We start from the raw sequence: 27,947 nt of genomic DNA, 5'->3' as shown, positions 1-27,947 counted from the left end.
GTAAGTGCAAGTGGGCACAGGTAAAACTCAAAATACAGGTGCGCGGTGCAACAAATTCTAAGGTACAGTACATTTTTGTGGTGTAAATGGGCTTACACCCAACTCTAATGCAGGTCCAAAATTATTATTCTTTTTTTTCTCACTTGTGACTTACAGGGCGAAATGTAATAGGGTGCGATTTTTAGACTAAAAAAAAATCGCACCAAATCGCACCTTTAAAAATCGCGTTTTTTGCCGCGAATTCGCATATGTAATGAGATGCGAATTAGCGGCAAAAAATGCGATTTGCCGCGATTTGCCGCGATTTTTAGTCATGAAAATGTGCGCATTTTCAGTCATGAAAATGTGCGCATTTTCATAAATGCGATTTTGTTCCAAAAAAAAAAAGTTAAAAAAAAAACGGCGTGGGGTCCCCCCTCCTAAGCATAACCAGCCCCGGGCTCATTGAGCCGGACCTGGTTCCAAAAATACGGGGGGACAAAAAGCATAGGGGTCCCCCGTATTTCTGAAACCAGCCCCGGACTCTTGGACCGGTCCTGGTTCCAAAAATACGGGGACAAAAAATCTGGGGGTCCCCCGTATTTTGAAACCAGCACCGGGCTCCAACAGCCCGCGGTGTCATGCCACAGCCGGGGGACACTTTTTATACAAGGTCCCCCGGCCAAAACATGAGCACCGTGGCTGGTCAGCCTTGGACGGGGTACCTGGAGGAGTGGGGACCCCCCCAATAAAGGGGTCCCCCCCCCCCAGGCTTCACCCGTCCAGGGCTGAAGCCCGGGGCTGTCACCGGCGTCCGTGGCCAGTGGACGCCGGCCTGATAGGGTATAATCCATCATACATATCATTACATTGCTTTTTACCGGCGAACTACAAGTGCCAGCAGACCTCCCCCGCATGCTGGGACTTGGAGAACCACAAGTCCCAGCATGCGGGGCATTAATGGGCCCGCTGGGACTTGTAGTCCACCTGTAAAAAGAATGTTTATAAAAAACACACACACAGAGAAGTACAAGTTTATTACACACACACACCTCACTTTTACACCAGCGTTACTTACCATTCCTGGATCCAGCGCTGGTCTGGCTGCTTCACAGCCGGCTCCCCCCGCACTGACAGGCAGCGGGGAGAAGCGGCTGTCTCCGTCGCTTCTAACAGCCTCTGTAGCGCTGTCCGAGTGCTACAGAGGCTGAGAGCGTGATTGGCTGAGCTACAGTATGCGTCTCCATGGAGACGCATAGCTCAGCCAATCAGGACTGAGCTATGCGTCTCCATGGAGACGCATACTGTAGCTCAGCCAATCACGCTCTCAGCCTCTGTAGCACTCGGACAGCGCTACAGAGGCTGTTAGAAGCGACGGAGACAGCCGCTTCTCCCCGCTGCCTGTCAGTGCGGGGGGAGCCGGCTGTGAAGCAGCCAGACCAGCGCTGGATCCAGGAATGGTAAGTAACGCTGGTGTAAAAGTGAGGTGTGTGTGTGTGTAATAAACTTGTACTTCTCTGTGTGTGTGTTTTTTATAAACATTCTTTTTACAGGTGGACTACAAGTCCCAGCGGGCCCATTAATGCCCCGCATGCTGGGACTTGTGGTTCTCCAAGTCCCAGCATGCGGGGGAGGTCTGCTGGCACTTGTAGTTCGCCGGTAAAAAGCAATGTAATGATATGTATGATGGATTATACCCTATCAGGCCGGCGTCCACTGGCCACGGACGCCGGTGACAGCCCCGGGCTTCAGCCCTGGACGGGTGAAGCCTGGGGGGGGGGGACCCCTTTATTGGGGGGGTCCCCACTCCTCCAGGTACCCCGTCCAAGGCTGACCAGCCACGGTGCTCATGTTTTGGCCGGGGGACCTTGTATAAAAAGTGTCCCCCGGCTGTGGCATGACACCGCGGGCTGTTGGAGCCCGGTGCTGGTTTCAAAATACGGGGGACCCCCAGATTTTTTGTCCCCCGTATTTTTGGAACCAGGACCGGTCCAAGAGTCCGGGGCTGGTTTCAGAAATACGGGGGACCCCTATGCTTTTTGTCCCCCCGTATTTTTGGAACCAGGTCCGGCTCAATGAGCCCGGGGCTGGTTATGCTTAGGAGGGGGGACCCCACGCCGTTTTTTTTTTATAAAAACACTTTTACACATTTTTATTAACAGAACCATGCACAGATCTCAATGATCTGTGCATGGTTCTGTCAAATTCGCCTGTCAGAACCTGGTCTATTTTTTTTGCGATTTTTGGTAACATTGACCAAAAATCGCACCCTATTACATTTGCGAGTTGTATACTTTATAATGGGAAAACATCTGGATGCGAATTGAAATGTGACTAAAAATCGCACTTCTAAAAGTGCGATTTCGCGGTAAAAAGTGCGATTTTTTACCGCGATTTTCAACCTATTAAATGTGCGATTTTCGGAAAATGTGCGATTTCGGCCGTTTTTGACCAAAAATCGCACATGTCTAAAAAATCACACCCTATTACATTTCGCCCACAGTTTCCTTACTACAGTATGTCCCGGAAGGATGGAAATGTCCAGGTGCCAAAAGGTTTCTGGTTCAGTGGAAAGCCAGTGCAGTATAGTAAAGAGACTCAAGATCTTCTGAAAGGTGACATCACAGTGAATGTGTAATGTATGGATGACAGATATCCCCCTTTGCATGTATACCTCACTTATGTGTGTGCCAGTGGGGAAAGATGGCATGCAAATCTCCCATCAAATTACTAATCACCACAAGGGCTGACTGCCTACTGTTCATCTTAGCAGAAGGCAATTCAAATGTTTTTGTTATTATCATCTATGAACAGGGGCGGATCCAGGATAAAATGACAGGGGGGGCACCATGATAAAAAAGGGTTTGGGTGGGGGTGGGGCGGTGTTAGTGGTGCCAGTGTACATGCTAAGAGAGTGGCAGGAGAGGGTGGGAATGGAATTAAAAATAGGCCCTGGCATTTAAAGTATGCAGGCCCACCATGGTGACAAAAGTGAAGGATGTAGTTGTGCGCGCGCCAAAGGCGCGCTCCGGAAAAGGGTGTGTGGCCACTCAACAGGGGGCGTGTCAACACCATATACAACTTCTACACATTATGCAACAAAATACTAGACCCCATTATACTTGCCCCTTACACATGATGCCAAATGGAATGAGCCAAAATTGACATAATGCCACATGGATTGAGACAAAATTCAAATAATGCCACATAGATTGTGTCAAAATTCACATAATGCCACACGGATTGAGCCAAAATTTACATAATAACACACACAGATTAAGCCAAAATTCACATAATGCCAAATGGATTGTGTCAAAATTCACATAATGCCACACGGATTGAGCCAAATGCATAAAATGCCATACAGATTGAGCCAAAATTCACATAATGCCACATGGATTGAGCCAAAATTCACATAATGCCACATGGATTGAGCCAAAATTCACATAATGCCACATGGATTGAGCCAAAATTCACATAATGCCACACGGATTGAGCCAAAAATCCCATAATGCCACATGGTTTGAGCCAAAATTCACATAATGCCACACGGATTGAGACAAAATTCACATAATGCCACATGGATTAAGCCAGAATTCACATAATGCCACACAGATTAAGCCAAAATTCACAATACACTTCATAAGCAGGGACATTGTCCACCAAAGGCGCGCATAAAACATTTACACCATAATGTCCATTACACGTTAAGTTACAAGCCATTATGTCCATTATGTGTTATGCCAAACACCATAATGCCTATTAAAAATTATGCTACATAAGTGCTGCTTCTCTACATGCTCATTGCCAAGGGTTCCATGCTCATTGCCATGTGGGATTACATGCTCATTGCCAAGGGGGAATACATGCTCGTGGTAAATGGGGGACAGCCGCCGCCAGGCAGAAGTTATAGCAACTGACAGTGGCAGAGCCTGGCTGTATTCAGAGCACTGCAGGTCCCGGCTATTTGAAATAATACCCCTTTCACACCAGAAAATGCATTCCCAGGTTGGCCCCTTTTACACCAGCCTAGTCCCTGCATTTTCTGGTGTGAGGGGGAGAGAAAACCACCCCTCCCCCCTTTAACCAGTTATCTCATTTAACTGGCTATATCTTTGGAACCAACTAACCCATTTACATGAGACAAGTATTATATTGAAGAACTTTTGAGTGGGCTTTGAATGACTTTGGTCCAGTGAAACTGGAACGTTTGGTTCCAGAGTAATCTGTCCTCAAAGAACATGAACAGCATGAAATTACATTTCAAAAATTAAAAAATCGGTTTACACGCAATATCTCTGGAACCGATTGACCGATTTGGACCAGCCTGGTATCATATTGAAGGCCCAGCGATTCGGAATTGAATGCAATCAACCACAAGCTTCTGTAATGCCAGGGCGGGAACTGGCAGCCGTCGGAATCGGGTGGGGGTCGGAATTGACGGGTCCCATATTATCCTATGGGAAAAACACGTTACAGGTTTGCCAGGCGATATCTCCGGTTCCCGGGGGGCTAGAGACACAGGGCTGGGCTCGTTGGAAAGCCCTGGTCCTCAGCTACAAAATAAATGACTGAAACTACTTTTTTTCAGTATCACTTGTTCACAGGCTTCTAACCCTGTGATAAAAAAATAGTAAACATTTCTTTTCATTCCAGTGATGATGCAAGAATCCAAGCTGACAAACTTCCAGCAGCGTCAGATCGGAGAACGATTACAAAGTATGTCTGTGCTTTATTCTACAATGCTACTAAGGTTCACTTACAGTATATAGAGAGAGAGAGAGAGAGAGAGTGGTAGGCTCAATTAGTTCAGTAATACCATTCAGGTGCATGGAAAGGATGGGTAATACTGAGTAATAAGTAAAAATCCATGGTTTCTCCCAGCTCACTGAATAGCATTAGTAACCAGTCTAGAACAGTATATGCCAGATTCAAGTGTCTCCCTCTGGTGTATCACAGTGGTATTGCATAATTTCACACCACAGATGAACTGGTATAATACAGCAGAATGCGCTTCCCTGCATGCCAAATACTTTGGGCCTTATTCTGGTTCACTCTCAGCATTTTTCCTGGCATGCCCAGCATTTGTCTTACCACTCCCGCTAAATGGCTGGTTTCCACCCCTTGGCGCCTACTTCCTGTCAATTACCTTGTCAATGTCGTGCTTGTAGAAATAGTAGCAGGATGTCATTGCAGGATGGCCTTGCACAGTATGCATGCGCAGTGCAACAATAATAGGCGATGTGCAAATTTGCATCTGGGCAAACAGGTCTGAATCGGGCCATATATCATACTGGATCTGAATGAGATTACTTGCATTTCTGTGGCAAAGGGCTTTATTCTGGTTCACTCTCAGAGGCAAATTCCTTCTCAAATGGACAAACCATGTACACTGCAAGGGGGGCAGATGTAACATGTGCAGAGAGAATTAGATTTGGGTGAGTTATTTTGTTTCTGTGCCGGTAAATACTGGCTGCTTTATTTCTACACTGCAATATAGATCTCACTTTGAAGAAAATACCCACCCAAATGTTACATCTGCCCCCATGCAGCGCACATGGTTTTGTCCATTTGAGAAGGAATTTGCCTCTGAGAGCTGGACGTGCCAGGAAAACTGCTGGACGTGCCAGGGAAACCGCAGAAATGCCCAAGCGTTTTATGGGAGGGCGTGTGATGTCAGCATCAGGCTGGATATGCCTGTTTTTATCGCAACCACTGAGTATGTTCAGGGTGGCCAGTGTAAAAATCATCCGATGCTGGGTCTGTTATAAGGAACATATCCGCTCAGATGTGCCATACAAATCCATTTGCACAGCGAGGGCATTCATTTGTAAGGCAGGATTTCCCTACTAGCGGGGCGTCGTCATCATTGAACGCTGACTGTGTGATCAGATCTGAATTGGGCCCATAGAGCTCTCTGGGTTGCCTGTGATCTGGTAGTTTATATGTTATAGCCAATGTGATCAGGTGACCATTAGTTCACTTTTATGATTGATTCTGTCACACAGGGCCTTATTCTGGTCGATGCGGTCCGTTCCGAATTCTTTCGGAGGGCGCTTTTTAGCCGTCTGCGCATGCGTAGGCAACGCTATGCGCATGTGCCACGCTATGCGCATGTGCCACGCATGGTCTCCGTACTCGTTCTCACTAATACCGTACAGAAATTTCCACCGAATTGACTCTGGAAATATGGGCGTAATATGGGCGTCATTCGGACTTACACAAGGGCGTGGTTTCAAAGTGGGAAAAACTGGGCGTAAATATGGGCGTACACGAGGGAGTGCACTAACTGTGGTAGGCGTGCATTTGGACAGCACACCGACTGCAAACGAACCAACACGCATGAAATATGCGGACTTCATAAGCAAGTTTCACTTTGCGGAGACCCCTTGTTCATGTGCTAGGCATTCGGTTCGCCCAATTAGTACGCCCGCACCTGAAGCACTGTCAGCTGAACACAATACAATCCACTCCTCTACTCATTTGTTATTAATTACACTCTTTTCATTGCTTCAATTGGAAGCATTGCTGCCTAAATGGAGCATTACTAAATACACAAATATAAGCTAAAACACCCCTGCATGTTTGCTATTTTACCCACATTTACACTGCAAGCAATGGTCAGAAATTGCTACCAATAATATAATTTTACATGTCACTTTTACAATCAGCTAATGTAAAGTGGTAGTAATGTGTTTAAGTATCAATTAGGATTTAATTGATGACAATTACAAACAATTCATTTTTTATGAGGTTGGCTAATTGCATAAGTGTGTCATGTGTCAGATGTATGACTTCAGATAACAGTCGTGAGTTTTGCAGACATACCCCACATCGGTGCGTACGGGCAGCTTCCCATCCGTTCTGACGCTGTAAGACCGTGCAGAATCTTTGTGTGGCCACCGCACACGCACGGTTTGGATGTTGTACGAAAACACACCCTCTTCTTAGAGAGTGAGTCTGTCCGAATGCGGAGGACCTGTGGGCGTTTGTTCTTACAATGTCCGAACAGCGTGGCGTTCGGTCAGCTCCGAAATAATTCGGAACGGACCGCACCAACCAGAATAACCTCCACAGTTCAGTCACTCGGATATTTGAAAGTTATATGAATGCTGAAAGAATTTGAATAATATTATTATTGCTATCTGCCTATTTTATTTTTCATAGGTGGGGAGGCGCTGCCAGTCCAATGCAACCCCAGTTCCAGCATTACCAAACAGAAGTCTCCAGTCTCTGAAACTCAGCCGATAAAAGCGCCCACTGCAAAGGCCAGGCCCAGCTTGCGTCCTGAGAAGAGATGTAAAGCAGGAGATGCTTACATCAGGGAGAAGTTCCAACCTCGAGCAACCAGTGAGTAGTGGATGTATATGCATGTTCTCATGCTTATTTTATTTTGGGTTATTTAATAGGGCATTGGCCACTATTGTTCAATCAATATTATCCTACTGGCACTATGGCATTGAGTCTACCAATGCATGGAATTGTGGTGCAGGGATGCAGCACCATCTCAATAACAGGAATGTAACCAACACCTGATGGTGGTAGAAAATGCCAAATCATGTGGTATACCAGATTTACACTTAAATTATCAATTGGGTTCACTTGTGATGACTGAGGAAGCCAGGACAAGTCCTCCTCGTGACAGGAGCTGGGTTCTGTAATGTGTCATTATGTGCATCCAGGCTAGTCTCCAGGGGCAGCTCAGCATGTCTGGGAATACTGCCGTGCCCCAGAGGGATAAAAGCGGGTTGCGCCACTACCCATTTTTGAGGGAAGCAGGAAGCTTTCCTGCACACCGGGTGTCACTGATACACAGTGATGCCCCAAGTCATGACATATCAATAACATCAGATTCTTGCTATTGGGCCAACTATGTATTCTAGAAGTAAGGACATGCTCATCCTGAAGACAGACCCTGAAACGAGCCACGCGTGGGTACGCGCTACACTAATTGGGGTCCAGGTCAACAGGTGTCGACATTGCAAAATCTGAAAAATCACGTTGACCTTTCCATGTGTCAACCTTTTCAATGTTTTGACCTTTTCACCATGTCGGCTTCTTGTTGTCAACCTTTTGCTTGTCTACCTAGATAGAGTAAACCTTTCAATCCCCACACTTCACTGTCACCTATAGGTATAGGCTCAGTCAAAGACATATGGGCTCAATGGGCAGCTGCCCAAGGGCCCCTTAATTCTTGGGGCCAGAGCTGGGGCAGATTGGGTTGTAGGCATCTGCCGCCTGATTTTTTTTCTAGTTTACATTTTCTCCTGTGAATAAGGGTGAAGACGGCCCTGGCTCTGGTTCTCAAAATCCCACTTGGACTCTAGTCCCATTGGGGCTCTATCTCAACAGGGCAGAGTCTTCCGGACTGACTCTCCACTGCAGCAATTAGGTATCCTCACATCTGCATCGTTTCGCTATGTGAGCGGATCCCTCCAGCCACACCCTGAACACATGGATCAGTAATGCAATTTACCTTCATGCTGCCACAATATCTATTTGCCATTCTGTGCTGGGGATTTCCCCTCGTACAGTCAGTAACGCTGTACAGGCTCCCGTGGTGCAGAGCAGCACACCAGGGATCAACCATATCAATAGCCTGGCTTTCTTGTCCCCCAGTGGGCAGCCACACTGTTTGGAAGCCATTTAGGGCCTGATTCAGACCTGTTTGATAAGCCGCGTATGTTCGCTGCCTAGCACACAGGTAAACGCCGCCCGAATGCCCATTCTCGCTGACCATAAAATGATTTTTTTCCCCCATCTAGACTGACTTTTATCTTGACCAGAGATGGCCAAATATGTGTCAGCCACCCGCTCCAAGCTGGCATCGACACGTCTGCCTGTGCAGGAGAACGTCCTGCGTTTTTATGGGCACGGACAGAAAATGCTGGGTCTTCCCCTACTTCCTCCCTTGTCCGACCACCCTGGAGCGAATGGCCCGACGAGTGTGAAACTCGCCGATGCCGTCTGCTCCGGGGGTTTGCGAATGCACAAACCCAGACCAACAGGGACTGGGACGAAGTTGGCTCCTTAGAGGCACCGAAAGCAGAACAGTCCCCAGCAGTAGGCCTACCCCACACCCCCACTCTCCCACTGCAGAGGGAGCTTGCAAGCCTGGCCCACCATGTGCGTCACTCAGCCATGTTACCTTGTAGTGTTGGGTACACAGACCTCAGACCTGTGGTACTGGAGCGCTGGAAGAGAGACTCCTGGACCCCTGCAGTTGGGAAGTCCCAGCTGCATTCATTCTTCATATACCTTATTGCCATGGTCACATGGTTGTATACAGGTCCTCATCACATCAAGACATTTGGTACCGCTAATACATTTTAAACATGTGCCTACAGTACATACTGTATAAAATTGGTGCCTAGTGCTCATTGTCCTATAAAATATGGCTCCACAAGACAGGAAGCCGCCATTAGCCATGTAGGTCCGGGGTCTCTGCCAACACTGCCCCCCCAATCCAGTGGGCCATGTCACAGCAGTTTGGCTACTGGTCCAGCAGTCTCTTGGAGTTACTAGGAGTTCGCTGTTGGTTCAGGCTCTTCCTTATGATACAAACTATCTGCATTGCTCTGTCACCACAGTAATGTGTCAGCTGTATACTCATCCTGGCTCAGTACTGCTCCATACTGTGACGCATAAGTCTATACAACAGAGTTTATACTATACTCAGGTGCCATCAGGACTGGAGCTTATACCGGCAGCGTTTTCAATGACTGGCATGCTAACTCACAAGAAGGGGTCCAGTCAACAACCTTGGGGAGTTTCTTCTTGAGCCCTGTACACACAGGGCGACCCGGGCCCCTCTTGCTAAGCGACGATTGCTCAGCACACATCGCTGCACACTGCAGAGCAGGGCTTTGCCTATTGTTTATGCTTGTACTGTCTATCTATGCAGGTGATAGCGGTGTGCGATCCCGTAGCCCAGGGCTATAAACACGGAGCGATCCTGGCTTCATTTCTAAGTGATGTAGTCAGATCGCTTAGAAATGGCGTGAAAATCGCCCAGTGTGTATGCCCCTTTAATCAGATCAGCCAGATGTTTTGCCATAGAATTGAAGTCAGAGACAAACTGCATGTTGCCCATAGCAACCATTAAGATTCTACATATTATCTTCTAGAATGTGATAAGTCTCATACACACTACATGATTGCGGCCGATATAGTTATCCATATTGGTCACAGATACCATTCAGTGACATCACTGGGACCAGCAGAATATGCAGGTCGCTTGGCTATATTGCCAAATTAAAATGCATGTACAGTAGATATTGCTCATCGTTGAGGACACGTCGGAGCGTGTATGGTGAACGATATTGACTGTCCACACTAGACGATATTGTGAACATCGCTCAAAAGCCCCTTTCTGAGCTCTGAATATTGTTACCAATATTGCCTAGTGTGTATGGGGCTTTAAATAAATAGGAAGTCAAATCGGATATGTTGCTATGGGCAACATCCTATCTTCAATAGAACGCCAATCTTAGTAAATTTTCCCAGTGTCTGTACAACCCTGTGATCCCTAAAAAGGCCAGGACCTGTCTCTACATTATGGGCCAGGTCTCAGCTTGCCTCTACATTTGCTGGTTCAGCCTTCACCTTCCCTCTCCCTACATCCCCAATTGGCAATTGTGGCCCTGATGTTAAGACCTGCCCACCAAATCCTGACCAACCCGATATCTCATGTGATCTTTCCACTTTTGGATGAAGACAGCGGTCATTTAAGTAGACCTGATCAAAATCTTTGAATCCCGGTCAATGTCCATGCTCTGGATAGTGTCTGGCACATTCTTTATCCCAAACAGCCTGTTCTTGAACTCGAATAAGCCAAATTATGTGATGAAGGTTGACTGTAATTGAGCCTCTGGGATCATTGGTAGCCAATACTGCTTGCTCAAGTTAGAAGTGAAATGTATCTTGCTCCTGCTAACAATGCATCAATGCAGGGTAGTGTATAGGCATCAGATTTGGTCACCTCATTCAATCGGCAGTAGCCTATGCAAAACCTTGTTGTCTGGTCCTTCTAGAGAACCATTACAAGGAAGGCGGCACAGGGATTGCTGAGGCACATAATTATGTGCAGCACTAACATCTGCCGCACCTCTGGTGAAACCGGGTACATGGGTTGCCGAATCAGCTTTTGCTCAGTGTCTACGTGATGCATAGGAAAGGAAATCATGCTCGGTTTCTTACCGAACGTGGCCTCAAAGGACCAGAGAACTGACTCAAGCTCCTCCCTCTTGATGTTACTAAGCTCACTGCTCCAGCTTATTTCCTCTACACCACCCTCACCTCTGGCATCCGCGAGGAGGTCAGGAATTGGATCATTTCCTGGTTTCCCCACTGGATGAACACACAGCAGTCACTGACTCTACATGCTCGTGGTATGCCTTTAACATATTTTCATGGCTGCCTCCTGCCATCTCCTTAAAACGACAACACAGAGGTGATGTAATTTAGGCAATTTGTGACTGTGTGTGGTCCTGCCCAGGCAGCCTGGAGGTTTGTTTGATGTGTGGACACCAGAACCAGCATCTTCTACCTTACTCATAGACCATGGGTCTTCAACCTATGGCCCTCCAGATGTTGTGAAACTACATGTTCCAAAATGCATTGCCACATTTTTTCCTAAAAGAGCATGCCAAAACTGTCAGGGCATGCTGGGAAATGTAGTTCCACAACATCTGGAGGGCCACAGGTTGAAGACATGTGTCATAGACCCTGGCATGCACACCCTGGTTATACCAAGTTTTGGTCTGTGCTTTTACAGATTGTGTCACTTGTGTAAGCCCCATGAGATTCTCTAACTGATATCTGAGCTTCAGCACATACTTCTCCAGAGACTCATCCAGATAAGTTAGACTCACAGAACAGATTGAGTGGTCCACGGACTCTGAGGCCATCTAGTTAGTCAAAGGGCAAGAAACTGGTGGACTTTTGTTGCACCCACGATACCCAAACAGGAGGTGTGGCAGGTACTGTATGGCTTCCAGTCAACCCCCTCCAAAGTCACGAATGCCCATAGTATTTGCTTCAGAGTGCCATTAAATATCTTGCACAGTCCGTTTCTTTGTGTGGAATAGTGGGTGGTATGTTTTTGCTTCACTCCACACCTTGCCCAGAGACACTGGACCAGATGACTCAAGAACTCTCTCTGCACGTGTTACTTCTGCCCCCACCTGCAGTGCACATAGCTTTGCCCATTTTGAGAACAAATTTTTTTCTGCAATCAGGTCTGAATTAGTCCCTGTGTGTGAGCCTTGTTCGTGAGCGCCTGGGAATCTGTGTCGGCATTGCTGCGTACCGCATTCCAGCATTATCCGTGGATCCTAAATAGCTGATCCTGCTCTGTATTCCAGCATTATCCATGTATCCTGAATAACTGATTCTGCTCTGCATTCCAGCATTATCCATGTATCCTGAGTGTCTGTTACTGCTCCGCAATCCAGCATTATCCATGTTTCTCTTTCGTCCAGTCCAGTGACACAGCTCACGATGGGATGTAGGAGGGTCCGCCAGGAGCCAGGCACCTATGCTTCTAATTTCTTTGGGAGCAGGCTCCTCCCTACTGCATCCCATAATGCTTCAGTTAGTTTTAGGTGCCCACAGGAGTGGGTGCTATGCAGCGCAGCTGCGTTTTTTTCTTTGGATTTTTTGAAGATAGTTAGTTTTTTTTTATTATTTTATTAATGCACTAGCTTAGAGCAGGTATTTTCCAGTGTGTTACTTCTACTTGAAGTTCATACACACTGAGAGCGCAGCAGAGGCTGACAGAAGCGTGTCCTGTCAGCTCTCTGTGTGCAGAGGGACACTTTTTACTCCCTCTGCACAGCGCTTAGTCTCTCTGTGTTAAAGACTTTTCTGGGCCCCGGGGGTGTCCTAACCGGCTCCTTGCAGAAGGGGATCTTGGGAGACAGACCCCCCGCGATGGCGCCCGCCATCTCGAAGGGTTTAGAGACTGAAATCCCGCCAGGGAAGTGAAGTCTCTTACAGGAGTCCGGCGCTGCTGGACGACTCCATTGTGGTCCCTTGAAAGGGAGGTACAAGGAGGTAAGAAGAGACAACTGTGGGAGCGGCTGATGGGGGAGAAAACGCCAGATGGGCTAGTCTCCCCGCTGATGCAGAGACTTGGTCTCTTCCTGCACTGTGTTTTGGCGCCTTTTCCCCTTGCTGCGGAGCCGACAGGGTGATTTTACACAGACTCCAGTCTCTTCTAACAAGCGCTTCCCTCGCTGATCGCTGACAGGAATTCAGCTCAGATAAGTACACTGATACATTGCTCTGTGCGGTGCCTGTTCATTTTGCATTGGGGGTTACAAGGCTGAGGGGTTTACTTCTGCTGCTGTGGAGGAGGGAGCGCCCGACATGTTTATTTACTGCAAGAAGTGTGATGCTAAATTTACATGTGAACTTGAGGATCAGGGGGATTTATGCCCGTCCTGTGAGGCTGTTCCCAGTGGGTCACGCGCCCCCAGAACGGAGATAGCTGAACCTGCTTGGGCTTTGGCAGTTGGGCAGGTCTATGAATGCTCTTACTGAGGCTTTGAATAGGCAGAAGGATTCCTTGTTAGGGTCTCCTGGCCATTTTACCTCATCTCAGGTTTCTGGGGGGTCAGTTACCCCGGCTCAGGGGGACCCCATTTTGCTGCAAGCTATGCAGGATACTGCTCAGGGGGTTCATAAAATGACTGCCTTAATGGAGCAGTTTACAAAATCCTCTGATGAGAGTGTGCTTAGGCACCCTGTGTCTACACCACCTATTATTCAGGATTTGGATGATGATGGTGTGTGTGATGAGAACTGGAGTTGGGACATGAGTGATGAAGCTGAGGCCTTAACTTCAGGCATTGAGGATTTGATTGTGGCTGTTAGACAGACTCTGAATCTTGCAGAGGAAGAAAATACTCCTGTCTCTTGTGTGTTTAAAAAGAGTCACAGGGACCCTGTGTGTTTTCCCTCTGATGAGGGAATGACCTCTCTTTTAAATGAAGCAGGAAAAACTCCTGATAAAAGACTGTTGATGGCCAAAAAGTATGCTATATGTACCCCATGCCAGAGGAACATAGCAAATTATGGGAAAAAGCCCCATTAGTGGATGCATCGGTTGCTAGGCTGTCTAAATCCACTGCATTACCGGTCCAGGGGGTGCTGCCTTTAAAGACCCAGTGGACAAAAAGGTAGAAGGTTGCTTGAAGGCTATTTCTGAGGGCGTAGGTTATACCTTAAGGCCTATTATTGCTTTTGCTTGGGTTACAAAGGCTATGATCAAGTGGGCAGAGGAACTGAGTGGTCTTCTCCACCAGAATTCTGAGGCTTTTATACTGGCAGAGAAGTTGAGATCTGCTGCAGAATACGTTTGTGAGGCAGGTGAGGAAGGAGCTAAAATGGCGTCCAGGGTGTCTATCACCTCAGTGTCTGCTAGAAGGGCGCTTTGGCTCAAAGTTCCCTTGAGAACTTGCCTTTTAAGGGGGAGTTATTGTTAGGCTCAGAGCTGGAAGCCATCATTAAACAGGCTACTAGGGGGTAAAAGTACTTTCCTCCCCACCACCTCCAAGAGTTCGGGCTCCAAGTTTGGAGTTTTCAAGCCGTCCTTTCGGCCGCCTTTTCGTTGCGGGCCGTCCAACAGAGGACAGACTGGCCGGGGTCAATTTCAAGCCAGCAGAGGAAAGTCTTCCAAATCTCGGTTTGGGGCCTTTACAAAAAAGCATGCAGCCAAAAGTGATGATAAGTCCTCTGCATGACGGGGCCGGGGCTCCCCGTTCTCGGCTCAAAGTGGGGGGTCGCCTCCTGCCCTTTCGGGACCAGTGGAGGGAATCCATAGTGGATCCTTGGGTTCTTTCCATCATTTCCGAGGGGTACTGGATAAATCTCAGAGGCATTCCACCCAAGAGATTTCTTCCTACTCCTTTGCCTTGGACTGCGTCACTGTGGTCCGCTCTTTTGGGGGCAGCTTTGTCCCACAGGGAGAAGGGAGTGGTGATTCCGGTGCCTCAGTAGGAAAGAAAACAAGGGTTTTATTCAATCCTCTTCCTAGTCCCCAAGCCAGATGGGTCTTTCAGGCCTATTCTAAATTGAAAGTCTTTAAATCTTCACTTGTGGGTAGATCATTTTCGCATGGAGTCCCTGCATTCTGTGCTCCTGAGCATAGAGCCTGGGGAGTTTCTGGCATCTGTAGATATTCAGGATGCGTACCTCCATGTGCCCATATGCAAGGATCACCAGACTCTTCTCAGATTTTCAATAGGAGAGAACCATTGGCAGTTTCAAGCCCTGCCGTTCAGTTTGGCCATGGCCCCGAGAGTATTCACGAAAGTGATGGCGGTCATGCCTGCAACTCTCCGTCTAAAGGGAATAGTAATTAATCCTTATCTGGACGACCTTTTATTCAAGGCGAAGTCGGCGGGAAAACTTCAGAAACACCTGAGTATTGCGACACAGTTCTTGCAAGAGCAGGGTTGGGTGCTAAACCTTCCCAAGTCGCATTTAACACCCACTCAGAATCTTCAATTCCTCGGGGTAATCCTGGGCACGCACCTTCACAGGGTGTTCTTGCCACATCCCAAGGCAGTGGAGATTCGGCACATGGTGCTAACACTTCTTCAGGCTCCTGCACCGATGGTATGGCAGGGAGTAAGGTTACTGGGCAAAATGGTGGTGACTTTCGAGACGCTACAGTTTGCTAGATTCCATTCGAGGTCCTTCCAGTGGAACATCCTAACATGCTGGTCAGGAAATGCAAAGACAATGAAGCAGGAACGGCTGGTCCTGTCTCAGGAAACAAGAATATCCTTGGAATGGTGGACGGATATAGAGACTCTGCAGATGAGGCGGTCCCTTTGCTCTTGGTATTGGTTGATCATCACGACAGATGACAGTCTCAGGGGTTGGGGAGCAGTTTTGCTCCAACTAAGGTTACAGGGCCTTTGGTCCGAGGAGGAATCCAGACTTCCTATAAACATAATGGAACTGAGAACGGTATGGAATGCCTTGTGCCAAGCAGAAGAGTTTCTAAAGGGATTGCCAGTACGAGTTCAATCTGACAATGCCACAACAGTGGCATACTTAAACCATCAGGGCGGAACTCGCAGCAAGATGGCGATGGCAGAGATTGTGAGGATTTTCACCTGGGCGGAAGTGCAGGTGCCAGCTCTGTCAGCTGTATTCATTCCGGAGATCCGGAATGTGGAGGCGGACTATCTCAGCAGGGCGGATCTGCTGGAGGGGGAGTGGTTTCCCCATCGGGAAGTCTTCCAGAAAATTGTAGACCGCTGGGGACTGCCAGACATAGATCTTATGGCGTCAAGGAGCAATTGTCAGGTGCCAAGGTTTTGCTCCCGATCGAGAGACCCGTCAGCTTGGGCAGTGGATGCCATGACAATTCCTTGGTGTTTCAGTCTGGTCTACATTTTTCCCCCATTTCCAATGATCTCGAGGGTGTTGAAGAGGATAAAGAACCAGAGAGTACCAGCCATACTGATTGCACCAGATTGGCCCAGGAGGTCATGGTACTCAGACATACTGAGATTGTCGACGGAATCGTCAGCCGGACTTATTAAGTCAAAGACCGTTCCGACACCTGGACCTAGCTCGTCTCAATTTGACGGTGTGGCGTATGAGTCCTCCTTATTGAGAAAGAAAGGTTTTTCAGAGGCGGTTATCCAGACCATGTTAAGGGCCCGAAAGCCAGTGTCTGCGGCTAATTACCATAGGGTGTGGAAGATCTACATCAGGTGGTGTGAACGGCAGAGAGTTCATACATCCAGGTTTAAGGTGGCGAGGCTACTGGAGTTCCTACAGGATGGCCTGTCATCTGGTCTATGTTTGCAATCTTTGAAAGTGCAAATTTCGGCTCTTCCCATTTTCTTTCAAAAGAGGGTGGCTCTGTTGCCAGAGGTGCAGACCTTTTTGCAGGGTGTGACCAGGATTAAGCCTCCTTACAGGCAGCCGGTTGCACCGTGGGACTTGTCCCATGTTTTATCTATGCTGCAAAAACCTCCTTTTGAGCCACTGAGATCAGCGGATCTCAAATATGTTTCCTGGAAACTTACTTTTTTATTGGCCATTGCCTCGGCCAGGCGTGTGTTGGAGTTGGGTGCCTTGTCCTGCAAGTCACCATTTTTGATTTTCCATGATGATAGGGCTGTACTCAGGACAGTACCTAAATTTCTACCTAAGGTAGTATCCTCATTTCATTTGAATCAGGACATTGTTCTTCTGTTTTTTTCCCCGCCTGAGGGAACGAGGAATAGGGACAGTTTGAAAAAATTGGATGTGGTTCGCACATTGCGAATCTATGTCAGTAAAGGATGTTCGCAAATCTGATTTGCTGCTGGTTTTGTACGATGTACATAAGATTGGGTGGCCTGCTTCAAAGCAGACTATTGCTCGTTGGTTGAGATCAACTATTGCGTTTGCCTACTGTAAGGCAGGTAGGCCTGTGCCTTCTCGCATAAATGCCCATACTACAAGGTCAGTTGCTTTTTTCGTGGGCGGTGCGTCATGGGGCCACAGCGGAGCAGCTGTGCAGGGCAGCCACCTGGTCCTCTGTTCACACCTTTACAAAATTCTACAGGTTTCATGAGTTCGCATCGGAGGATGCTTCATTTGGACGGGCAGTGATGAGAACTGGCAGTCTGAGCGTACCCTCCCAAAGGACTGGCTCATGAACGTCCCATCATGAGCTGTGTCACCGGACTGGACGAAAGAGAAAAGGGGATTTTTGTGAAGAACTTACCGTTCAAACCCCTTTCTCTGAGTCCAGTCCGGTGACACAGCGATCCCTCCCTAACGCTCAGTAAGTTGTACCGTTCATGGTTGCCATGTTATGTGTTATAAGTTGCATATATGATGTTCAGGCATTGTACTGAGTTGTGTATCCTAGTGTGCTGTTTAACTGAAGCATTATGGGATGCAGTAGGGAGGAGCCTGCTCCCAAAGAAATTAGAAGCATAGGTGCCTGGTTTCTGGCGGACCCTTCTACATCCCATCGTGAGCTGTGTCACCGGACTGGACTCAGAGAAAGGGGTTTGAACGGTAAATTCTTACAAAAATCCCCTTATCCTGAGTATCTGGTACTACTCCACAATCCAGCATTATCCATGTATCCTGAGTGTCTAGTACTGCTCCGCAATCCAGCATTATCCATGTATCCTGAGTATCTGGTACTGCTCCGCAATCCATCATTATCCATGTATCCTGAGTATCTGGTACTGCTCCACAATCCAGCATTATCCATGTATCCTGAGTATCTGGTACTGCTCCCAGGGCTGTGGAGTCGGAGTCGAGGAGTTGGAGTAAATTTCGAGTACCTGGAGTCGGAGTCGGCAAACAATGCACGACACCGACTCCGAAAATGATAATTAATGACTTCTCTACTATAAGAATAAAGACCAATGCATGCAGTGCCTCACGTAACCGCAAAACGAACACGTTAAGTGACCGTGAAAAAGCATGCTTTTCATGTGCTTCACTATATGGCACGCAACGCACAATTCGGAGCACCAATACTTATAAATGTATTCTCCCTTGTAGTTTACAACTTATTTCCAACGTTCAATAAGGTTTTCCATACCTCGTTGGTAGAAATCACCTGGTGTAGACTCGAAAAATTTATTCAACCAAGCTCTCCCACCATACGCACAACATCTTTTTACGCGGATGAAGATCTTGTTTCATGCGCGGGTCGTTTGTTTACCTTGGCTAAGCCATTCCTTACGCTGGTTCATATTGATGTACAGGCACCATTTTTCGTCGCCAGTAACGATTCGGTTATAGATAAGCTTTGTTTTTGTTCCCAAAACAACCAAATAATGTGGTTTTTATCTTTGAACTGGTAAAGTTCCTGTTCCTGATGTTTATGCCTACTGCTACTATCCAGCCATTTAATTAATTAATAAAAAAATTAATAAAACTTTGTTTTCATTGTGTTTGTCCTTTGCTTAAACTGTTCAATACAGTAGACTGTTGGCTTCCCAGCCTCTAGTTTCTGTAGTAATAATATGTATGTTGCCTTTCTTTCCTTCAAGGAATGTATCAAATACATTCGCATATTAATACAGAGGAGTCGGAGGCAGAAGTACGAGGAGTCGGGGTCGGAGTCGGAACATTTATCTACCGACTCCACAGCCCTGACTGCTCCACAATCCAGCATTATCTATGCATCCTGAGTGTGTGGTACTGCTCCGCAATCCAGCATTATCCATGTATCCTGAATGTCTGGTACTGCTCCGCAATCCAGCATTATCCATGTATCGTGAATGTCTGGTACTGCTCCGCAATCCAGCATTATCCATGTATCCTGAGTGTGTGGTACTGCTCCACAATCCAGCATTATCCATGTATCCTGAATGTCTGGTACTGCTCCGCAATCCAGCATTATCCATGTATCCTGAGTGTCTGGTACTGCTCCACAATCCAGCATTATCCATGTTTTCTGAGTATCTGGTACTGCTCCGCAATCCAGCATTATCCATGTATCCTGAGTGTCTGGTACTGCTCCGCAATCCAGCATTATCCATGTATCCTAAGTATCTGGTACTGCTCCACAATCCAGCATTATCCATGTATCCTGAGTATCTGGTACTACTCCGCAATCGAGCATTATCCATGTATCCTGAGTATCTGGTACTGCTCCGCAATCCAGCATTATCCATGTATCTTGAGTATCTGGTACTGCTCCGCAATCCAGCACTGTCCGAGTATTGTAAGTAGCTTAATCCAAGCTCCAAGATCCCCAGCAGGGTTTTCTGGCCACAGGAGGAAGAGCTCTGAAACCATTTAGCTGGCTGTGTTGCCTAGCTTTCCCTCTACCTTCCCATGATTGGTAGACCATACTTGAAATGATAAAAAGTATGCATATTGGATCTATTATACATTGTAGAGAGCTTAAGGTATTAAATGGTAATAAAACAGCAGGACCTTACTGGATCAGATTGACTGAAACCAGCATCTGCACCTGATATCTCTTCTGCACTCATAACAAATTTCCTGCCCTGATCTGGATAGAAACCACCTTCTACAGGATATACTTTAGGCTGTGCCCATTCTAATTAATATTTACATGTCCAGTGCCAAGCAGTGAGTCTTGCTGCAGGTAAATAGAAAACCGAAATGTTGGCGTGACCATTTCCACATTACTTTCTCATGGTAATGACAGCAGGGGATACATACAAATGACCGACGGTTGGCAGTCAGAATACAGCCACCAGGCATCCCAACTAACCTAACCCCACTTTTAAGTAGGCAGTTGCGCACTTTTATTTTTTCAGGTCTGTATCTTTGGCCGTGTTTTGGATCTGGATCTGTTCCAAAACACCACCCTTCCATGTTTTGTATTTTTTTTTTTCAAAAAACATAAAAATCACTAAAATTGCAGAATTTGGGTTTTTTTGCTCCTATTATTAACTTCAATAACTTTAATTTCCACTCATTTCCAGTCTATCCTGAATACCTCACACCTCACAATGTTGTTTTAAGGCCAAAAGGTTGCACTGAGGTAGCTGGATAACTATGCTAAGCAACACAAGTGGGCGGCACAAACACGTGGCCCATCTGGGAGTGGCACTGCAGCAGCAGACAGGATGGCAGTTTGAAAAACTAGGCCCCAAAGAGCACATAATGCCAAAAAAAAGAGGTGCAATATGGAATTGTCCTTGGGACCTCCCACCTACCCTTATGTTGTGTAAATAGGACATGCACACTGTCTTTATGATTGGTTTGTTTGGGCTCCCACAAAAAAAGAAGCAAATAATCTTTCCCTCTACAAACTGGCTCTACAGAGGCAAGATGTTGTCTTCATCCTCATCCTCCGATTCCTCACCACCTTCAGTACGTACATCCTCATCCTCACAGATTATCAATTTGTCCCTGCTAGAATCCACCATTACAGGTCCCTCTTTAGTCTCTGGAGGCAAATGCTGGTCTTCGTTGAAGAATTGATAATTAATTTTGATGAACATCATCTCCACATTTTGTGGAAGCAACTGGACTTATGCAGCAGTACCAATGGACTTTTGCAGCAGAATCACTGGACTTTAACGGCAGTATTACTGGACTTATTCAGCAGTACCAATGGACTTTAACGGCAGTGCCACTGGACTGGACTTATGCAGCACTATCCCTGGACTGGACTATACAGCAGTATCACTTGGCTTTAACAACAGTATTACTGGGCTTATGCAGCAGCACCAATGGACTTTAATGGCAGTGCCACTGGTTTGGACTTTTGCAGCAGTATCACTGGACTGGACTCTACAGCAGTATCACTGGAATTTAACCGCAGTATTTCTGGACTTATGCAACAATACCAATGGACTGTAATGGCAGTGCCACTGGACTGGACTTTTGTAGCAGTATCACTGGACTGGACTATACAGCACTATCACTGGACTGGACTATAAGCACTATCACTGGACTGGTCTTTAGGCATTTGGGCGGGAACATTGGGCGGGAACATTGTAAGACAGTTTATTTTTACTATGGAGTGAATCGTTAATGAGGACCATGCTGCACAATGCAGCATAGCCCCCTCTAACCCCCACCATCTACACAATGCAGCATGGCCCCCTCTAACCCCCACTCCCCCATCATCTACACAATGCAGCATGGCCCCCTCTAACCCCCACCATCTACACAATGCAGCATGGCCCCCTCTAACCCCCACCATCTACACAATGCAGCATGGCCCCCTCTAACCCCCACCATCTGCACAATGCAGCATGGCCCCCTCTAACCCCCACTCCCCCACCATCTACACAATGCAGCATGGCCCCCTCTAACCCCCACCATCTGCACAATGCAGCATGGCCCCCTCTAACCCCCACCATCTACACAATGCAGCATGGCCCCCTCTAACCCCCACCATCTGCACAATGCAGCATGGCCCCCTCTAATCCCCACCATCTGCACAATGCAGCATGGCCCCCTCTAACCCCCACTCCCCCACCATCTGCACAATGCAGCATGGCCTCCTCTAACCCCCACTCCCCCACCATCTGCACAGTGGAGCATGGCCTCCTCTAAACCCCACTACCCCACCATCTGCACAGTGCAGCATGGCCCCCTCTAACCCCCACCATCTGCACAATGCAGCATGGCCCCCTCTAACCCCCTCTCCCCCACCATCTGCACAATGCAGCATGGCCTCCTCTAACCCCCACTCCCCCACCATCTGCACAGTGGAGCATGGCCTCCTCTAACCCCCACTACCCCACCATCTGCACAGTGCAGCATGGCCCCCTCTAACCCCCACCATCTGCACAATGCAGCATGGCCCACTCTAACCCCCACTCCCCCACCATCTGCAAAATGCAGCATGGCCCCCTCTAACCCCCACCATCTGCACAATGCAGCATGGCCCCCTCTAACCCCCACTCCCCCACCATCTACAAGGATTTATGCACTTGCTGATGCCGGCACCTCGCCAGGTTCCTCTGGCTGCCGATATCAGTAGCTGTGAGAATCAAACTGTGTGTATGCCTCTATAGAGTTAAATTCTAATAGTGTGCAAATCCCTGAAGCATGGCGCGTGAGGTGGTATACTTATACATTGTACATGTCGACCAATAGTGGTTGAACAAATTCCTATCGACCCTGTGACCCATACCCCTGTTTACGTGGGAAAGTTGGACATACATTTCAGGACGGGTTTCTGGGTTTCTAATAAAAATAAAATGTAATCTCACACCGATTTGGTCTCTCTAGTATTTGTACAACAGTATTTCAGTGTTACGGAGAGGAAACTTGTATGACCCCAAATAAATGATAAATGATAGTTCAATTAAGAAATTTAAACATTACAGCGCAAAAACATGACAATGGGTCCAGTTTTGAAGGGGTTAATAGCGGTTGCCATAAGCAACTTTTATTCTGCATTTGTAAACCAATTCTATACTATTTTTAAAATCAGTTATAATAGCAGAATATTGTATTATAACTGTGAGAGACCCCTTTCCTTATAGGAGACCTGAACAAAGAGAAGATCAGATTACAGAACATTATGGCCACGGGGAAGGAAAAGCCGGAACCACGTATAATACCACCACAGACAGAAGACGTGGAGCAGGAGGAGAGAGATAGATTTGATGAGTGTAAGTACTTGGCAGGGAAGTGGGGAAGAGATGGGCATAAATTGTGGGATTATAATGTGCTGACTGTGTGTTCCTCCAGTGGTAGCAGAAATACAGGAGAGATGGGATTTCCTAGAGGAAATGGAAGCACTCGGGCAAGGAAAACAGTATCACAACATTATCAATACTGAGATATCACAGGTAACATCTCATTTATAGTATGAAGTCTTGTGATAACACTCTGATCCAGGTGATAAACAATGGATAGGTATTAAGGGGATGCAGTCAAAATCCCGAAGGTCAAAATCTCGACGGTCAAAATACTGACATTTAAAATACAGACAAGGACAGAATCCTGACATTTAAAATACCGACAAGGTCAAAATACGACATATAGAATGTACAGGTGAAACAGTCAACATGACTTTGGGTCGACAGGTCAACATGGTTTTTTTCACAGTTTTTTGACCCGACATGTGCCGACAGGCGGTATTTCATGCCCTACCATCCACTAGGGCGTGGTGGGAGAATAAAATAGTGTACCGAGCGCAGCGAGGCACTGCGAGCGATGCAAGGGGCTGCGGTTCACTTCCAACTGTGTCCATGTCGACTGTGTTGACATTCGGGTAAAAAAAAACATGGCGACCTGTCGACCGAAAGTCATGTTGACTGTTTCACCTGTACATTCTATATGTTGGTATTTTGACCTTGTTGGGATTTTGTCCTTGTCGTATTATGACCCATTCGGGATTTTGACAGTCGGGATTTCATACCGAATCCGTATTAAGAGGTGTGGTATAAATAATGGGAGATACATTGGAGGCGATATCAGGGCATTTTCTAAGTGCTCTCACTAGATCACTTAGAAAATGCCCCTACATCACTCTGTGTGCAGGGGCGATAGCAATGCGCATTGCTATCCCCCAGTGATTAATAACGGGTTGGGATCGTTTGGTCTGCAGTATGTTGGTCCACAAGCATTAGGTCGACATGGGACAAGGTTGACATGGGTCTAGCTCGACATGGGTTTAGGTCGACAGGTCAATAGGTCGACACAAGCATTAGGTCGACAGTCAAAAGGTCAACATGGGGTTTTTCCTCCCGAATGTCAACACAGTCGACATGGACACAGTATCTAGTGCACCGCATCCCCTTGCATGGTTCGCTTTGCTCGCAATGCTTTGGGCACACTATTTTATTCTCCCACCATGCCCTAGTGGATGGTAGGGCATGAAATACTGCCTGTTGGCACATGTCAGCTCAAAAACAGTGAAGAACCCCATGTCGACCTTTTGACTGTTGACCTAGACACTGTCGACCTAATGACCTATCGACCTAAACCCATGACCGTATCCCTTGATAACTTCCATGCTGGATAAATCTAGTGAGATTGCTGGTCAGGGCAAATGTTCTCACCAGAGAACACTGGGCCTGACAGAACTCTCAGCACACCGCACTGTGCATCTCTGTGTGCTGAGCGATCTTCCGGAGCGATCTACATTGCTCAGATCGCTCAGTAGTGTCACCCTTGTATAGGCCCCATAAGTATTGCTAAACCTCCATTACATATCAGTCTCATCATGGCTTATCTGTCACTTACAGAAGAGGAGAGAGATGGAAATCATCGATAAGCAGAGAAGCTCAGAGCTTAGGGAAGCGCTTCAAACGTCTGGAAACAAAGCAGAGCCTATCCCATAACCTCTCATGATGAAAGATAGCAACGCTCATTAAACAGAACAGAAATGTACTGCCCCTCACCCCTATCTACAGAGTGTGATCAAGCTTAGGAATGGTGATGCGGGGCTGATCGGATCTCTCCTCCTGTCATGCCGGATTCCCCACTGTAGTAATACTGTGATCACATAAGGTACATTCTAAAACCTTCTTACAAACTGTGGAACTAGACCAAGGAATGAAATACTCCGCTCCCAAGCGGAGACAAATGGGTTTTCTCTTGTTTTTTAGTCACTTAACTGTGAATAATAAAATTATTGTTATTTATTACATGTATGTCTAAACTTTCTGGGCCTGATACACAGTTGGACAATTGTGGGTTTGCAGCCTTCATGTAGGCAAATATCAGGGGGGTGTATGGGTCTGTCGACATTATTTAGGTGTACAGTCGACAGTTATTAGGTCAACACATGAAAAATGTCGACATGGTCAAAATGTCAACACAAGCAACAGGTCAACATTGAAAAGATCCACATGGTAAAAGGGTCAACATGTTTTTTTCCAGCTGTCTGTCCACACAGGTAGACATAGACAGCGTATAAAGGGGGATATTCAATCTGAGGGTCACGTTCTCGGTCAGCTCGACCGAGAACATGCAGATGGGATTCAATGTCCGGCCTGCCAGGGAGCGAAAAGGGGGCGTGGCATCGAAGTGGCGAGCTGCAGCCGGCAGTTCGTCACTTCCCGGCCGTTCTCGGCAGAACAAGCCCGACAGCTAGTGCTGTCGGGCTCGTTCTCCCGAGAAACCCTGCTCAATGCTGTCGGGGAAGACAGCATTGAATAGGGCCCGGCTAGCATCTCCCCGACGGGAGATGATCGCCGGGGATTGAATATCCCCCTAAGTCTCCCTCCCTTTTATACCCACTCGGATGGTAAAGTATGAACAAGTCAGTTTAAAAAATAAAATCGGAGGGTGCGGCTACGGAACTAATAGAGTAGGATGCAGCGTCTGTGCTCTCCTGCTCTGAATATCCCTCTATCCCATCCTTAATGGCGTCCGCCGCTCTGACGCACGCACATCATCGAGGGAAGGTGTCAGGGACGCAGCATTACTCACTGATTCGGGCTACTTGATGAGATTCTGCACAAGTTACATCTGCCCCACCTGCAGAGCACATGGATTTGTCCATTTGAGAAGGAATTTGCCTTTGCGAGTGAACCAGAATAAGGGCCAGTGAGTGTAAGTGTCATTGCTAATTGAGGGGAATGTTATAAGGTCAAGCGGTCATTCTAGGAACGGGACTTACCGCACTATTTACCAATGTGAGACTGCCTCAAATCACCACGCCAATGATTCATGGTTACAATAAAAGGTTTTTATTCATGTATTTTATTACATCTTATTATTGTTTTAACATCATTCTTTAAATAAATATTACTGGTATAATTTAACTATCACATGGTATTTTAATTTGATCAAGTGCTGTGTTTTCTTGCGTTTTTTGTTTAAATCACATTGTAGTTTAAGATGCCTCTTATACCGGGTTTTGGATTTTCTTATTTTTTCAATTGCACTACATTTTATGTATCCTGTTTTTTTTGTTTGTTTGTTTCCCTTGTGTTATGTGCAGTGCATTCTCTATAAAGTTTTATATGTGCAAGCTTCTCTATATACGGTCATTGTGGGAAAGTATGGTTTCGTTCAGCTAAGGGATGTTAGTTTAATGGCCCTGTCAGCTAGGTGCCCGGTTATGCTTTATTTGGGGGGAGGATGTAAGGGTAGGATGACTGATATCATGATTAAATCTGCAGACCCTCCATTACTGGGTTGTTTTCATTAGGTAGGTAGTATAGTTAGCGGAGTAGGGGTAAGATGTTTTAGGGATCCATTCACCTCCTCACCCGCACACAGGCATCCATTCACCTCCTCCCTGTCTCCACTGCTGTCTGCAGAGGCTGTGTGTGTGTGCCGCCGCCGCCCCCCCCCCCCCCCCCCCCCATCCAACCTGCGAGTGCTGCGGTCTGGAGGTTGGGCTATCCCCATTGATATAAACAGGAGCCCGTTTGCACTGCCCTCTACCCAGGTCCTGCCCATGTTCTGCCCTGGGTAGAAGTCCCGTGAATAGGGACAAGGGTTAACCCCCTTTTATACCGCTGCTGACCTAGGTCCAACAAGGGAAAAAACCCGAGTTTTTATGGCGGTGTAAAAGGGGTATTATTCCACTTAAACTATATTGGTGGGATATGTGTACTCAAATGTATGAATACTAACTCACTGTATACTCCTCGTTAAGACCAAATGGCGCCTTCGGGTGGTGAGCTCTACTAAATCCTGATAAAAGGAGTCCATTATATACTCGAATAGTGATATATTATGTATATGTTTACCCTTTTCTTTACTTTTCCTTTGTTTATGTTTTTTTTCCCCGTTGTTTACTATAAAACAATAAAAAATACCAAATTAAAAAAAAAAAATCGCGAAAAACTCATGTTGACCATTTTCCATGTTGATCTTTTTCATGTCGACCTAGAAAGTATTGACCTGATGATTACATACCAGTGTGGGTGGGGCGGGTGGCTGCGTAGTTGTGAGCTACAGTAGCAGAATTGGCCACATTTGTTCCAGTTGTATGGCCATAGTTCCAGGTGTACCAAGGCATAAAACCCTGCATTTGGGACAATATATACAGGAATAATGACAGCAGACCTATAGCCAAGTCTGCATTAAGTCCATCATGTGCACATTAGCTCTAAAGTCATAGAGACACTGATTTTATGGAATTATTTTTGCTTACAATATTTCATCTCTAATAAACAGTCCATAAATAATGATGTCAGTTGTATTTTATTACTGAGATACCTCAGTATTCAACTTAAACCAGTGATGGCTAACCTTGACACGCCAGCTGTTGTTGAAATACACATCCCAGCATACCCTGTATCAGTTTTGGCATGGCCAAATAGCAAAACTGTAGCAGGGCATGCTGGGATGTGTAGTTCAAAAACAACTGGAGTGTCAAGGTTAGCCATCACTGACCTAATCAGTGCTTTGGTATTTGTATTTGTGATTACGTGGGGTCTGTGTTAAGAATGCACATAGTAAAAATGCAAACTCACACTCAATAAGTATAGTATCAGGAATAACCCTGGAAGTATTGCTGTCCCTCCAAAATGCCAGGTTTACCCTATCTCAGAAGAAATAATTACAGATCACAAAGAAAA

General features: G+C 46.7%; 1 protein-coding gene across 4 annotated transcripts in view; it reads left to right on the top strand.

Moving 5' to 3' along the window:
• The window catches only part of C8H22orf23 (chromosome 8 C22orf23 homolog), a 32,984-nt gene extending 5,430 nt beyond the window's left edge, over nucleotides 1-27,554 (top strand). For 2 of the 4 annotated variants that reach the window (XM_083156461.1, XM_083156462.1), the window contains exons 2-7: nucleotides 2,483-2,594; nucleotides 4,636-4,698; nucleotides 7,147-7,329; nucleotides 22,944-23,072; nucleotides 23,152-23,252; nucleotides 24,654-27,554. In XM_083156461.1, the coding sequence (XP_083012587.1) occupies nucleotides 2,483-2,594; nucleotides 4,636-4,698; nucleotides 7,147-7,329; nucleotides 22,944-23,072; nucleotides 23,152-23,252; nucleotides 24,654-24,749 (684 nt within the window). In that variant the 3' untranslated portion in view covers nucleotides 24,750-27,554. The remainder of the gene's footprint in view (nucleotides 1-2,482; nucleotides 2,595-4,635; nucleotides 4,699-7,146; nucleotides 7,330-22,943; nucleotides 23,073-23,151; nucleotides 23,253-24,653) is intronic. The other 2 variants (XM_083156463.1, XM_083156460.1) reach the window with 2 other exon arrangements.
• The last annotated feature ends 393 nt before the right edge of the window (nucleotides 27,555-27,947 follow it).

Source organism: Crinia signifera, chromosome 8 (genome assembly GCF_055691185.1).
Source record: "Crinia signifera chromosome 8, ASM5569118v1, whole genome shotgun sequence".
Taxonomy (NCBI): Eukaryota; Metazoa; Chordata; class Amphibia; order Anura; family Myobatrachidae; genus Crinia; species Crinia signifera.
The sequence above is the reverse complement of the archived record's forward strand: the minus strand, read 5'-3'. Positions and strand labels throughout refer to the sequence as shown.